Source organism: Hyla sarda, chromosome 6 (genome assembly GCF_029499605.1).
Source record: "Hyla sarda isolate aHylSar1 chromosome 6, aHylSar1.hap1, whole genome shotgun sequence".
NCBI classification, from domain to species: Eukaryota; Metazoa; Chordata; class Amphibia; order Anura; family Hylidae; genus Hyla; species Hyla sarda.
This window is the reverse complement of record NC_079194.1, coordinates 172,421,758-172,437,217: the sequence shown is the minus strand read 5'-3', so window position 1 is coordinate 172,437,217 and position 15,460 is coordinate 172,421,758. Positions and strand designations below refer to the sequence as shown.

At 40.2% G+C, this 15,460-nt stretch overlaps 1 protein-coding gene and 1 pseudogene across 4 annotated transcripts in view; both read left to right on the top strand.

Moving 5' to 3' along the window:
* LOC130276433 (DNA topoisomerase I, mitochondrial-like) overlaps positions 1–15,460 on the top strand; it is a 224,744-nt gene that overhangs the window by 162,390 nt on the left and 46,894 nt on the right. For all 4 annotated transcript variants that reach the window (XM_056525812.1, XM_056525815.1, XM_056525814.1 and 1 more), the window contains exon 10: positions 11,533–11,655. In XM_056525812.1, coding sequence (XP_056381787.1) covers positions 11,533–11,655 — 123 coding nt within the window. The remainder of the gene's footprint in view (positions 1–11,532; positions 11,656–15,460) is intronic.
* Positions 4,941–5,091, top strand: LOC130277967 (U2 spliceosomal RNA; annotated as a pseudogene).

The following is a 15,460-nucleotide window of genomic DNA, read 5'->3' as shown; positions in this document are numbered from 1 at the left end:
TGGTCCGATAGGGACCACTCACTCAGACTCAATGGTACAGTCCTTGACATGGAGTGATTGTCATGGTAGGCGGAGGATGACAGCTGGTTCCCTTCTGGCCAGGAGGGAACCAGCCGTCATCCTCCGGCTACCCTGACAATCATTACCCTCTGCCCACATGAATGTATAAAACTTAAATATTATGATATTGGCACTCAAAAATTGAGCTATTAGATTACTGCACTGTTGGCAACGAAAAATGGGTTATACAGGACAGGATTGAAAAACAGCTGATTTTGTTTAAAAAAATAAAAAACACCACACCTGTTCTCAGATATCACAGCTCAGTTCCATTGAAGTGAATGAAGTCAAGCTGTAATACCACACACAACCTACAACCAATGTGTGATGCATAGCGTCACTTACAAAAAAAGCAACAGTGCCCACTTGGATTGTTTGGAAACATGGTAATGGGTCTCTTATCTCCCCCCCCCCCCCCCTTACCCCTTCCCTAAAAGAAGGAAAATAAACAGATGCTCCCCTGAACTAAATTAATGTCCATAAAGAAATTGAAAACTGGATTCTGCAAATGTGTCAAGCGCTGAATATAAAGTGTTTTTAGGTTCCACAGCGGGTTTTGTAATTTTTCCTATTTTGATCCACTTCAGTAATTGCCGGCTATATATTGGCTGCTGTGTTCGAAATCTCAGCCTGGGCAATTTACATAGAAAAAAATAAGAGGACTGAAGAAGAGTATTATTCCAGTCCATTTGTTAAGATCACAAAGAAGCAGAGAGATCGCTATTGAATTGAATAATTTTCTTATTTCTGAGGTGGAAGGAGGCTTTGATCTGAGCTTGAGGGATAGCCGGAATTAGTGAGTCCTCTCCCAACTGCGTTCTGATGAATGTCAAGATGGCATTTTCTTTTTCCAGCTATGTAACGTCTCTGTCTTAGTAGCCTGACCTATGACATGGTCCCTGTCTTTGCTGTTACAGTATAGCTGATTCTTCTGTCAGCGCTAGGGCTGAATTTCACAGCACGCCCCTGGCCAGACATCTGCTTTGTTAAATCTTGCTCATGAAAAATGCATGTGCAGTGTTTCCTTGCTGCCTCTCCACTTCTGTACTCATATATTTTTTACATCTCTCCTTATATCTTAAAGGACGTATCACTTGCCAATTAGCACCGCCATCCGCCAGGCAGAGAGGAGATGTATAATGCACAGCTTTTGAAGTTTCTGAAAAGTCTTGCTCTGGCAACAACTCCATATCTGGTGGTGGCGGACCTTGGGCTTCTTGCTGTTCCCATATAATGAACAAAGTTAGGCTGTTCATCGGGGATTCTTCAGATTCCAAATCTTTGTAGGGCTTTTTCTGGTAATTAGGAAACTAGAATATTGAATTGTCAGACATGCTCCAGAACAGTCTCTGCTATAGGACACAAACTAGTTACAGGTATGAATTTCCTCCTATTTGCTCAGGTTTTGTCCTAGGGTAGAAGTCCAATAGATGAATCCAACTCCCATAAAAAAAAATTTGATTTTATTTCCCAAAAGTTCAAAATGCATTTTGGACCATATCAAAAAGAAAACCTGTAAACACCGCACCCAAAACTTCAACGCCTTTCGATCTGTTAACAGATTTTTGTCATGGCATAAGCGAACACTAGGTACTGGATTTAAATTGATTTATAACATGGATTTCACCAATGATGTTGTAGGATGACGTCCTATGGGAGCGTGGATAATTAAGTTTGCACCTGTATGTGGGTAGATAAAAGTCCAGTACCTAGTGTTGTCAGCTTATGCCATGACTAATCTGTTAACAGATCAAAATGCATTTTATTGGCGGGTTTTTAAATGTTTTCTTTTTTATATGGTCCATTATGCATTTAACGTTTTGTGAAATAAAATACATTTTTTATGGGAGCAGGATTAATCTTTTGTATTTCTATAGATTTTCCATGCTGGGACACGGCCAAGCGGTTCCATTCCGGGCTTCCAGTCTGAATGTGCATGCACAGTGAAACGCTGCGCAGAGAGCCGGGTCCTTCCGAAGCCACTATATCCTATTGCCGTACTACTCCAGAGGGCAGCAGAGGATCTATTTCACACATCTTTTCCATTGTTGTGTATGTGCTTACACAACCACCCAGGGTGAGCAACTAATTTGTATATCTAACTCATTCCCTGGGTACAAACAATACTGTTCCATGGAGCGCTTATTCCCTTTTTCCTATCAATAAACCAAGGCATTGTGAGGCGGTGAGCTGATACTAGATCTTTTTTTATATAGGAGAAATTGAAGTCCAGTGCTGAAGGTGCAAAAAAAGGAATATTTTATTGATAAAATCCAACATCCGGACATGGATACAAAGAAATGACACATTTCAGTTGTCTAGAACAGTGTTTCCCAACCCAGTCCTCAAGGCACACCAACAGTCCAGGATTTAAATTTTTCCCTGTTCTATTCCAATGGAGTAACTGAAAAAACCCGGAATGTTGGTGTGCCTTGAGGACTGGGTTGGGAAACACTGGTCTAGAACATGAGTACCCTTAGTCATGTTGTATTGCTGGATTGCTTTTGTATATCCCCTTTTTTTATTTCTTTTTAAAGCTGTGCTCACATGCAACAGAAATGCTGCATATTTTCCATCCTTTCTTTTGCAGCTACAGCAAAGTGGTTGAGATTTTAGCAAATGTTATCCACATGCTCCAGGAAACATTTGCATGTAAATGTATTAGTATGTAGTGTGGATTTTGCAGCATGTCAGTTACCATATGCATTGCAAAGAGTAAGCTATCGGGCAAATTCAAGACATATAAAATGCTGCATATAAAATTTGGATTTGATGTGGAATTGGCGATAAGATCTTTAATAGTTTGTGTTTCTGGTTTGTTTTTCTATCACACGTGGATTTACCCTTAAGGGTGTATTCACACATATAGTATCCTGCGCATATTTGATGCGCAGGATTTGAAGCTGCAGATTTTAATGTAAACTAAATGACTGAACGCAGCTTCAAATCCTGTGCATCAAATATGCACAGGATCCTGTACGTGTGAATACACAGTTTAGGGTAGGATCACAGTGTATTTAACTCTGCGCAAAATCTGCACAATGGGAAATACATTGCATGTTCTCCTATGAGCAGACACACAGTACTACCCGTGACAACACTGTGTGTTCAGTAAATGTGGCTTTGGAGTCAGGAGAGCCCTTATCGCTAAAGACAAGGGAACAGTTGAAGGGTAATGTGCTGTGAAAACAATGGTGCGCAACTTAGTATAGTAACACCTAATAATGAATGGAACACTGTAAAAGAGCTGCTCGCCTTGTACAGCACCATTGCTAAATGATTTGAAAAAGCAAAATCGTGAAATGCATTGTAAGGCTTCTGTGTGATGTCAATAAATATCTGATCTGCCTTTAGAGTGCAGAGGAATTTTCTTTTTTTTTTTTTTCTGCTTGTTGGACTCATGGGTAATGTGAGTCCAATATAACATGCTATAATAAAAACACAACCTCCCTCTTCCAATAATCTCTCTTCTCCATGGAGAGAGAACTTTCAGATGATTCCGAACATGGGAGAGGATGAAAACTGAGGTGCGAATCTGACAGGAGGCATCCACTGGCATTCCAGAAATGGTCTCTGAGCCTAGTGGCCATTTAGATGGTAAGATACTAGGTCCTCGAGGTCTGTCAACTGCTCTCTGGCTGCAAGCTCATTGCATAATGTATATGTACTCTGATTCTCAAGTTCATTCCAATTATTGAAACCGCTGAATGAGGATTTCAGTTTGGTTCACCGTTGTGCAAGTTGCATCTTTAGACTTCACTTTACTCACTATTTGGCAGCAATTTGTTAAATGACACTCAGAAAACTTTTTGATGTGGCAGACAGGCAGCAATGACCTGACCGTAGGCTCTCAAAAGAGAATACAGAGAGGCCCTTGTTCAACAACTTTTCTCTTGTGTGACAAAATTCTACCTCTCCTACAATAGAATAATAGACTCGCAGTGCAGACAGGATCAAGTTTCAGGAACAGCGACTTGATTGTAGAATTAGGCATGTGCAAATTCCACAGAGATACCTACTGCCAGAGTATGTTGCATACAAAATCTGCAGGTAAAATTTGCAGCAGTTCTGACACAGGTGTAATTTTTTTTTTTTTTTTTTAATAGACTACATTCTAGGGTGGAGTTGCTCTTTAACCTGAATTACAAAACCATAACAGTTGTGTAGATATTGGATAAGAATCTGAGTTGTGGGATTTGTAACTTGTTGTTTTGGTGCCCAGGTACAGATTACTTATTAAAGACTGCAGAATTGTCAGGGTCAGTGCCACTTCTGGCATTCTGCTACGTGATGAGGCTTGGGGACAGCTAACCTGTCAGTGTGCGGCAGGTGTCTTCGGTATATTAATACAAAGGTTGTTACAAATGCCGATGGAAATAAAACGTTGTAAGCTATCGAACTGCAAATAACTAAACAATCGTAAAAATAGTGAAGTTTTCAGGCTTAAGCAGAAATAAAGGCGTGTCCAGTTTAAATTGTACATAAACCCATACTCAAGATAAATGGCATAAATTTTAGCGAATTATATTCAAATTTAGAACAATCCAGCAACTTTGTATAAATATACTGGCCCTGATTAATCAAAATGTGTAAGAAAAACTGGAGTTATTTACTCACAACAACCAATCATAGCTCAGCTTTCATATGTTAACGAGCTCTGGTAAAGTGAAAGATGAGCGGTGATTGGTTGCTATGGGCATAATCTTTCCAGTTTTTCTCCCTCACACTTTGATAAATCAGGGTCACTGTATTTTCAGGTTCTCCCTGATCTGGGAGTTTAGTTTGGTATTGTAATAAGATCGACAGACAAGTGTTCAGCCCAACCATAAACACTATGGCCAGCTTTTCAATAGTATACTTTTATACATGCGATTTATATTATCGCTTCTCGGCCTTTAGCTAAGATCAAGTGTAGTATCTGTTCTTATCAGTGGTCAAGTCTCTCCCAATGATGTAGGATGGATGCTGCATGGAGGGGGCAGGTGTACTAGGGCGTTCCGGGGCTGGTCCTGAGGAATCAGCTCAACGCACCGAAACTCACTGGCTCACTGAGTTGAAGCACTGGCACCATGAACTCTTCACCTTGTGGCACTCACCTCTTGATTCCCAGCCTTCTGGCTAGGATCAGAGAAATTTTTATAGATCTGGCCAGATGTCTGGGCAATATATCTGCGCACATTAACTTATTTAATTTTTTGTCACTGTCCCTTTTTGTGTGTTGTGTGTCCACAGGATTGTTAGGATGCGGTATCCCTTCTGGGTGTCCCTCCTAGCGGTCTATGGGAGGTGTGTGTGGCCATTAGGCTCCACCCCTCCCTGCAAAAACCTCTGTTACTACTGCATGGGCAGGGTACCCACCGTTAACGGCTCTGCAGGCAGATACCTTGGCTAACACCATGGGGGATGCCGGGAGCATGTGGTGTCCCTTAGTAGCTTTGGCGAAAAGGGACATCGAACCTGGAACTTCACAGGTACCTTTTGGTCCTGAGGTGAAGGGTATGTTTTGTTGGAGGGCCTATCTCCTGTAGGAGAAGGGCTTTCGATAGACTGCATCCTTTGTGCACTTTTTTTTTAGTGTAACACATTTTACACTTTTCTTGCACTTTGGGTGATTCGAGAGCACATTCCTCGGCTCTTAGGGAAAAAAAATTTACATAGATGCTGGGCGATCAGGTAACCAAACATACTTGTCTCCAAAACAGCTACCATTGCAATTTCCTGATTAGCCAATAGGAGGTGCTCTATAAAATTAAATACTGTTAAGCCTAGGAGAGCAGGAATATCCACGAGCACATGTAACAAAGGGAGCAATTGTCTGGTTGGACCTAGTGCTGCTTTCAGACATGTTTCTAATATGTCCTCTGAAATCTTGATAATGGAGCCCACACCTGCCTTTCCTGATGCATATGTATGTGTCTGAGAAAGCAGTACAGGGCCATGATGAATATTTGCTCTTGGCAAAAAATTGGCATAATTACATGAACAAATCTGCCCATTTGGGTCTCATGTTGGCTGTATCACAGGAAAATTGGCTGCATTGCCCAGAGCACCTGGGGCTCTGCTCTCCATTCTGACTGGTTGCCATGGACAATGACAGTTTTGATAAAGTTAATTGAGCTACAGTCCTGCACTTAGCAAGATCCTGCCACAACAGGGCCTATGAAGTTAGATAGTGGCAACTTTACTGCAGGTAACTTACTGCTCAGTATTACAATTTGTTTGAGGGGGGGGGGGGGTAATTTTGAAATGACCCTTATTAATGGTTGGTTCTGTATGAGCTATGGAATTGTCAGATTTACTATAACCTCTGTCCCTGTGCCCGGTTAGTTTCTGTAGTGTATTACTTTGAGTTTTGTTCTGCTGTAAGGTTCTCTTCTCTGCAGCATTTGTCAAATGTTTTGCTGCCACAGTCAATGTCACTGTGGCATAAATTCAAATTTGTGTCCAGGTATTGGCAAAACGCTAATGACCCCTGGTCCGCCTGTTCAGAAGCCATCACTCTTGTGGGTAATGTGGACAGCTGCATTCAGGAGGGTGTGATTGAGTTCGAGTCTGCAGAGACCTGCAGATGGACCTTCAGATGAGGCACCACATAACCTCTGGCACAAAACTGGTGTTCAACGCAAATATACAAACTTAAATTTTTTTCTTTCTCTGTCAGCCGCAGGAATGTTCAGTACAAAGTGAAAGATTTGTAATTGCAGACTTAGCTACATGGCTTTCCTTGGGAAATCATAAAATGATGAGCACGACGATTTATGCTGCTCATCTCAGCCAGGCCACCAGAGTCTCCATGCTCCTGCCTCTGCAAACATATATCTTGCTCTTTTGCCTTTTAAGTAATTACGACGTTTCTTAACGCTGTAAGCAATCATTATAAGGGATGAACTGAACAGGTTGCATTATCACTGCTTTTATGAGAAAACATATGTCTGAATGTATTTCAGTGCACCAGAATGGTGGATGGGAAAATTAGACAGGGAGAAATGAGAGATAACAAATATAAAATGTTTGCTTTTCATCTCCCTGCTCGCTGTCTCTTGGCGCATGCCATCTTGCAGCACTTGCTCTTGCATTTTGTCTGGGTCACTCTTGTTGTTTGTCTCCTGGGGTATACAAACGGTTATCGATAGGTGTCCAGGCAGTGGTTGAAATCAGTGCAATAGATAGCTAATTACTAATGCATTAAGGGGGTATATAACCTTTTCTGTATGAGTGCTTAGAGATAGCATGGACCTGATGAGGACACTAGTACACTCGTAAAACAGAGGTGATTGATAAAGACTTTGCCTGTTTTTTAGGTGTAGAAATATCATATTGGACTTCCACAAAAATGTGAAACTTTTGCCCTCTTACATCAGTCGCGGATGCTTTTAAAAAGTGGGATTGTTCCAGTGTAAAGGGGGCATGGCCTAATCCCCACATTAATTTATTACAATCTGCACTAGTGTATATTGTAGCTGAAATCTACACCAGCCCAGAGCTGGTGTAGATTTCAAGTGTTGTGTGCTGGGCAGGTGTGCCAACCCCTTTTTCATTAAATGGCCATCGCATCTATGTCGGGCCAAATTTATGCGCACTTATGGACTATTTACACTGACCTTGCTGCTTTTAAGCAGGTGAGCGGGGCATAACCACAGCACATGCCGAACTTACTAATACTTATGATGGGGAAATAGCATAAATTGGGTCTGTAATATACTCTTGCTCATGGCTGAAGTGAAAGATTTTTAAAGAGATGCACGCCTCTTAATAAATCTGCCGAAGGTAATGCCAGTGGGATTTTGTGTGTGAGAAACACCAGTCTTAGTAAATTCCCCATCCTCTGTCCATTTTAATGAAACACAAAAGGGGTTTAATTTGTTCTTCTGGTGTCCAACACTTTTGTTGTACCCACAGAACATATACAGCAACACCATCATACTGAGTTGAAAAAATATCCACTGGTCTTTGGATGTAAAGAAAATGGTTGAGCCTACTGCATATTAGCACAACGCAATGAGTCTCTTGTAAATCAGGGATGCGACAAAATGACATAGACTCTTAGTGGGCACAGCCTCTTTTGTTTATATCCTAAATTTATGGGAGGTTGCTGTCAGTCCCTGTGGAGGCCGCTCACTGGACCTGTAGACTATGTTCACATGTAGCATGAATTTTATAAAAGGAAATCAAAGGTAAAATCCACACAGTTTCTCTGCATAACATCTGCACCCAATACTAAGGATTTAATGCTGAGGATTTCATGCTGTGCCCTATCTGTTAAAGTATAAAGTGACTATTAAAACTCACTCATTACATGCTATTTTACCTGTATTTTTTGGCATGAAATCCACAGTGTCTATGCTACATGTAAATGGATATCTGTTAATCTTTGAAAGTTTCTCCAGTGGTTTCATCTTGTCCTCTGTGGATTTTTTCCCTGTCCTGTGTGCACTCCATTTTTAAGATTTACCCTATGGAGTTAAATGGTGTCTCTAGCTATCATCAGGGCTCCATCCTATCGCTTAATCCCTAACTAAACCTTATTTACAGCACAGTCAGGGCGCCGGCAAAGCAGTTTCACGTATTTGTATGTGATTCAGTTTGAAGACAACTGAAGAGCAAACAAACAGCAGGATTAGGGAAAAAAATTCAAAGATTAAGAAAAGCCAAATCATATGGACAATGTGGAAAAATACAATCATCATCCTATACTTTAGTTACCTTCAGTAAAACTTTTGAATATGTTAAAATCTGCCTGTCACAGATTTTCTGCTATCTCCTGTCTTTATTTTCTGCTATTTTCTTTTTTCTTTTATGACTTAAAGCATACATCCAGTGGTGATAACTCAAATAACTATTGTACAGTGCCCTGCACGGTAATTTAGAAAAAGGACTAGCTTCATTTTGATTCCGGCGCCTAAATGCCTCAACGTGGCACCTTTCTCTCTGCTCTTCGCAAATCTTAGCTTAGCCAAATCCATATTGAGCGTGAGACCAAGTGCAATGTTCAAAAACACTGAGTCTTGTGCTGGATACGGATTTTGCACATACAACTTGCAGATAGCGCTGGGGAGAAAGGCGCCTCATTGAGGCATTTAGGTGCCGCATTAGGAAAGAAGATAATTTAGAAAAATGACATTGTGCAGGATGTCATAAGTGGAGTTAAATTTTATTAACTTTACATACTGTATCATGATGGAGGCAGCAGTATGCAAATAGTGATGGAATTCCATTTCAATGGTGTTTTCTAATAGACATTGATAGTTTTCAAACGGTAGTAAAAACTGGTCACCAATGAAAAGATGTCTGCATTGCATACAACTTTGCATCCAATTAAATTAATATTTAAAGCATATGTTAACTTTCAGGTAACTTTAGCCATTAAGCCATAATGAATTGTATATTACATGTTTTACTGTTTATTTCCCTCTGCATGTTAAAGTTGTAACTGAGCTAATGGGATGTCTTCCATGCACTGCACACATACCCGCTTTAGCAGCAGCAGCATGGAGGACATTGTGAAGCAGTATGAGACCATCATTGATAATCCTTCTTGCCCAGGTGCCCCATAGCAGCTTTTTGGGCTTTCTCTTTGGTAAATATGGGCAGATATCCAAGAATGTTACAGTGGTTTGGTACTAATTGCTCTCTTAAGGATTTGTGCTATTATTTTGGTACTTGGTGATAACTTTGTTGCAGAATTTAAAAAATGGAGTTTGCCATGTACGGCTTGAATCATAATATACAACCCCATGTGGTTCTATGGGCAGCTATTGTAGTGAAGATACCATTCCTCTATAGAAAATCATCAGTTTGGATATTTAAACTATTTGTCCAGAAAGCAAATTTTAAGTCACTAGTGAAGAATAACTTGCTCTACTCCATGGCAGTGACTAAAGTCATGTGTATGGCAGTATGAGAAATATAAATACCCTTGTCATATTAATGTGTAAAATGCTCCATTAATTCCTCTTGTGCTCCTTTCCATTTCTTGATCAGTTGGCTCGAACAGTCATTGGCTCAGAATTATAATCTCATTTAGTCATAGCCAAAAGGAATAATTTGAAATAAATGGAATTGTGCACCCTTTAAAGCCTTTATAGAGGACAGGACCTTTGACTGTGTCTGATCTCAGTTTATAATTTTTAATTGTTCTGATTTTCTTTATAGCAGGTTTTTCTTCCTTGTCAGTCATTGGTTAATTTCCAATTGCCAATACTAATTAATGATAATTTATCCAATCCAAGTACTTTGCATTAAGTTATACTTTACTTCTAACTAGGGAGATGTGGATGCATATTAGCCCTACCACAGTCTATTATTTATATGGCATTTTCTATATACACTGCCCAAAAAGGGAACATTTAAGGCATCGCAATACAATGCAGATATTAATCTGTCCAGATAGGGTATATGCACATGTTCAGTTTTTTTAATTGCAAATATTAAATACAAAGCCAGGACATGTAAAATGGAAAGACTGTCACTTCTCTTTTCAAATCTATTCCTGGCCAAAAAATTTATTTTTATTTTTTACTAATTGAGTTCTATTTTTACGGCCATAAAATTGACACATCCTTATTTCAGAAATACTGACTAAAAATGATGTGTGAACATGGTCCCAGGAGGCATAAGCAATTGTGACTCTATTTAACCTCCTTTATTGTAATTGAAAGTGACAACAGGTGCAGTAGAGAAGTAACAGCAAGATAATCCTCCAAGATACTTTCCTGAACAACTATCTATATACCTGTGTATTGGAGATGAGCGAACTTACAGTAAATTTGATTCGTCACAAACTTCTCGGCTCGGCAATTGATGACTTATCCTGCGTAAATTAGTTCAGCCTTCAGGTGCTCCGGTGGGATGGAAAAGGTGGATACATTCCTAGGAAAGAGTCTCCCAGGACTGTATCCACCTTTTCCAGCCCATCGGAGCACCTGAAAGCTGAACTAATTTATGCAGGAAAAGTCATCAACTGCCGAGCCGAGAAGTTCGTGACAAATCGAATTTACAAGTATACAGAGCCTTATAACACAGAAACACATCATACATCCAACAGATGTCCCTATATAGACCATATGGCATCATTCAGGTTTCAGTCCATGGGAGAAGAAAATAAGAATATACATCATTGACTCAGATTTGTCAATCTGCCTAAAACCAAAGCTGTCTGGATTTCCCCATAGCAGCCAATCACAATGCAGTTTTCATTTTACCAGAGCTTGTTAAGCTGTGATTGGTTGTAATTGGCAAAACCAGACAGTTTGAGTTTGTCGGATTCATAAATCTGGGGACCAATGTAGTGTTATCCTTTTTTATATGATTTTCTTTTTTCTTATTTTAGGATTGATAGATTTCTAACCCAAGCATTTAGGTAAAGTGGATTTAGCAACCACATCTGCTGGGAGTTTGTTTCAAGCATTAACTATTCTTTCACCAAAATAGCCTCATGCAGCTGCTGGCAAAACCATATTATTTGTTTTATAGGAAATGACCCTTGAGGAGCGGATTGTGATTTCTGATCTGGCAAAGTGCGACTTTACAGAAATATTTACTTACCACAAAGCAAAAATGGAGGAAAGGAAAAATCGCACCAAAGAAGAAAAACTGGTAAAATATATACAGTGTGTGCCCTGTAAACCTATGTTAATTTGTCAGTTCAACTATTAAAAGCATGTTGTAATTGTTCATGGAAATCTGTGCCATAGACTACAAGGTGTATTTTTCCACTGCAGATTTAAAAGTCCACATGTAGAAAAAAGGGACATATTACTGCTGTGTTTAGTCTGTAACCAGAACACAGAAGAGCCCCCATTGTAGAAAACTAATCTGCTAGGACTGTCAGGCTTTTGATGTAAACAAAATACAGTGACCCCTCAACCTACGATGGCTCCGACATACGATAATTTCAATGTACGATGGCCTCTCAGAGGCCATCGCATGTTGAAGGCAGCATCAACATACGATGCTTTTGTATGTCAGGGCCATTGCATAAACGGCTATCCGGCAGCGCAGACTGCTTCAGCTGTCACCGGATAACAGTTTATGGTGCCCCGTGTGGTCCGCTGACTATCACTTACCTGTCCTCGGGGCTCCGGCGCATCCTCTTCGAGATCCCCTGCATCGACAGCGCTCTCCATCGTCGTCATCATGTCGCTGCGCACGCCGTCCCGTCATCCAATAGGAGCGGCGTGCGTAGCCACGTGATGGCGGTGACGGAGAGCGAGGATGCCGGTGAAGCAGAGGCCTTGCCGAGCATCGGGGACACATCTGGGACGCGGCGAAAGCGATGGACGGCGACATCCCGGGCAGCGGTGACAGTCCGGCGGTGACGGTTCCACTAACAGTGATCTTCAACCTGCGGACCTCCAGATGTTGCAAAACTACAACTCCCAGCATGCCCGGACAGCCGTTGGCTGTCCGGGCATGCTGGGTGTTGTAGTTTTGCAACATCTGGAGGTCCGCAGGTAGTAGACCACTGTCCTATACTTTACATTACACGGATCCCTCAACATGCGATGGTTTCAACAAACGATGGTCCATTTGGAACGGATTACCATCGTATGTTGAGGGACCACTGTATGTCCCCAATCCCTAAAAACTCGTTGGAATGTAATTAGTTAAGCTTGACTTGCTTGTATACATGCTCGGTGATCATAAATAGAGACTTTTAATATGTGACACCCAAGCTGTTTGGAAACTACAGCTCCCAGAATGCCCTGAAAGCACTAACTGGTTGCCTTTTTGCATTTATTGCCATGGAAATACATACAATAGGCTGATGTTTCCTGTCTACTACAACTTGCTGTTTATACTTGGACAGAGTTAGAGATGAGCGAATTTACAGTAAATTCGATTCGTCACGAACTTCTCGGCTCGGCAGTTGATGACTTTTCCTGCATAAATTAGTTCAGCTTTCAGGCGCTCCCGTGGGCTGGAATAGGTGGATACAGTCCTAGGAGACTCTTTCCTAGGACTGTATCCACCTTTTCCAGCCCACTGGAGCACCTGAAAGCTGAACTAATTTATGCAGGATAAGTCATCAACTGCGGAGCCGAGAAGTTCATGACGAATCGAATTTACTGTAAATTCGCTCATCTCTAGACAGTGATTAAAGTTGTCTTAGTAAAGAGGAGGTTATTTGGATTTCTTCCAAAAAACAGCACCACGCCGGTCATCAGGTTGTGTGTGGTATGGCCTAGTTCCATTAAATGAAATACCACATGCAACCTTAAGACAGACTTGGTGCTGTTTTTGAAAGAATCTGGTTTTCTATTCCTAGATAATACACAGAATTATAGAGGGTAGGAAATTAAACATGACCTGTGGTCAGTATGAAAAGGGAAAAAAAATAGTTTCATGAAATTGTAGCATCTGGTGCCAATGTTTCTATTGTTGCTGCACCTCGCTGTTCCTGAAGTATAGGATTTTACAATTTAGGCTGCTTTCACACTATAAAATTCCTCCGTTTTTAAAGATCCGTTTGTTCCGTTATGAAAACCCTGAAAAAAGGCTATTAAACGACCGTTAGAAAATCCCATACGTCCGTTAGAAAATCCTATTATAGTCTATGGGATTTTTACATTATCAGTTTTAATCCGTTATAGTCTGTTATTTATAACGGACATTATTTTGTGATAGTAACGGGAGAAATAATGCATGCACTATTTCTTCCATTCATTCTCCCGTCACAAAATAATGTCCGTTATAAATAACAGACTATAACGGATTAAAACGGATAATGTAAAAATCCCATAGACTATAATAGGATTTTCTAACGGACGTATGGGATTTTTTAACGGACGTTTAATGGCCGATTTTCTGGATTTTCATAACGGAACATCAAACAGATCTTTTATATTTTGAATTTTATAGTGTGAAAGCAGCCTTAGTTGACTATCTGATTTTTCCCTGCACTTTTTATTTTTAAAGTTGATGGGAATACTAGGGTCTGGGGGAGACATTTTTTTTTATCAATCCTCTTGAGGCTAGCATCACATTTTGTTTTTAAAATGAAGTCTACACCCATCTGACAAAATGAAAACAGCATTAAATTAAGGTTTCTGATAAACAAACTCAACTAGTTTTTCATATTATCACCTTTAAATAATGTCTGTAATGTATCTGTTGGATAGGGCAGAAGATTAGCCGCCTAAAGCTACATAGGCAGATTCCCTAGTTCTCCCAGGTCATTGGGTAGGGGACAGTATGCAACTTGCTTTAATAGTTTATAGATCTTTTCTGTTAATTCCTTGCTGATCCAATTCTTTTCCAAGGTAGGTGTAAATAGTACCAAGCCAGACATGGAATCCTGGGCCTTTTAGTTCTACTACTTGTACACTTTGGGTTACTGGAGCCTGGAGTTAATTTGATGACTTCCCAAAGAATTGGGCTGAAAGACTAGGCAAACAATGGCCATTCATAAACCAGAGAATGCATGCTTAAAGGGGTACTCCAACTTTTTTTTTTTTAACTGGTGCCAGAAAGTTAAACAGATTTGTAAATTACTTCTATTAAAAAATCTTAATCCTTCCAGTACTAAGGAGCTGAATACTACAGAGGAAATTCTTTATTAATTTTTTTTGAACACAGAGCTCTCTGCTGACATCTCTGTCCATTTTAAGAACTGTCCAGAGTAGGAGAAAATCCCCATAGCAAACATATGCTGCTCTGGACAGTTGCTAAAATTAACAGAGATGTCGGCAGAGAGCACTGTGTTACAAAAAAAAAGAATTTCCTCTGTAGTACTGTAGTATTCAGCAGCTAATAAGTACTGAAAGGATTAAGTTTTTTTTTAATAGAATTAATTTACAAATCTGTTTAACCATCTGGCTCCAGTTGATTTGAAAAAAAATATATAATAATTTCCACCGGCATACCCCTTTAAACTATACATGTCACCATGATATCATCTTCCTATGGAGCTGAAGTATAAAAGAATGGTTTATGCGAGTCTACACTCCAGGTAGGAATGTACAGGAAAATAAAGTTGTAATTTATTTTTATTTCTCCATCTGAAGATAAATGAGGCCTAGTTCTAAAGCGCCTGGATTCTGTGAGTTTCAGTTGGATGATTAATGGCTTAGATCTCGGGCACAGCAGATATCGGCCGCCTCTGTACACATTCCTGCCAGCACTGCTAAAACTTGATGAACAGGAACACCTGTCACCTAATGCCTGTCCTCTGTACTTTGCCATGAATCTCAGATGGGGAAAAATGTCTGCAGAGGGACATTTCCAAAGAAACTAGGGTATTAAAGGGCAACACCACCCATTTTACATCAGCTCTGCACTGTCTACTATGAGGAAGTTCATATGGTCTTGTTAATGGCCAAAGGTGAGGTTCTAATGGGCTAAATAAGGTTTGCTTTTAGTCTAGGACCATGGAGGCACATAGGTCTGTATATATAGTCAA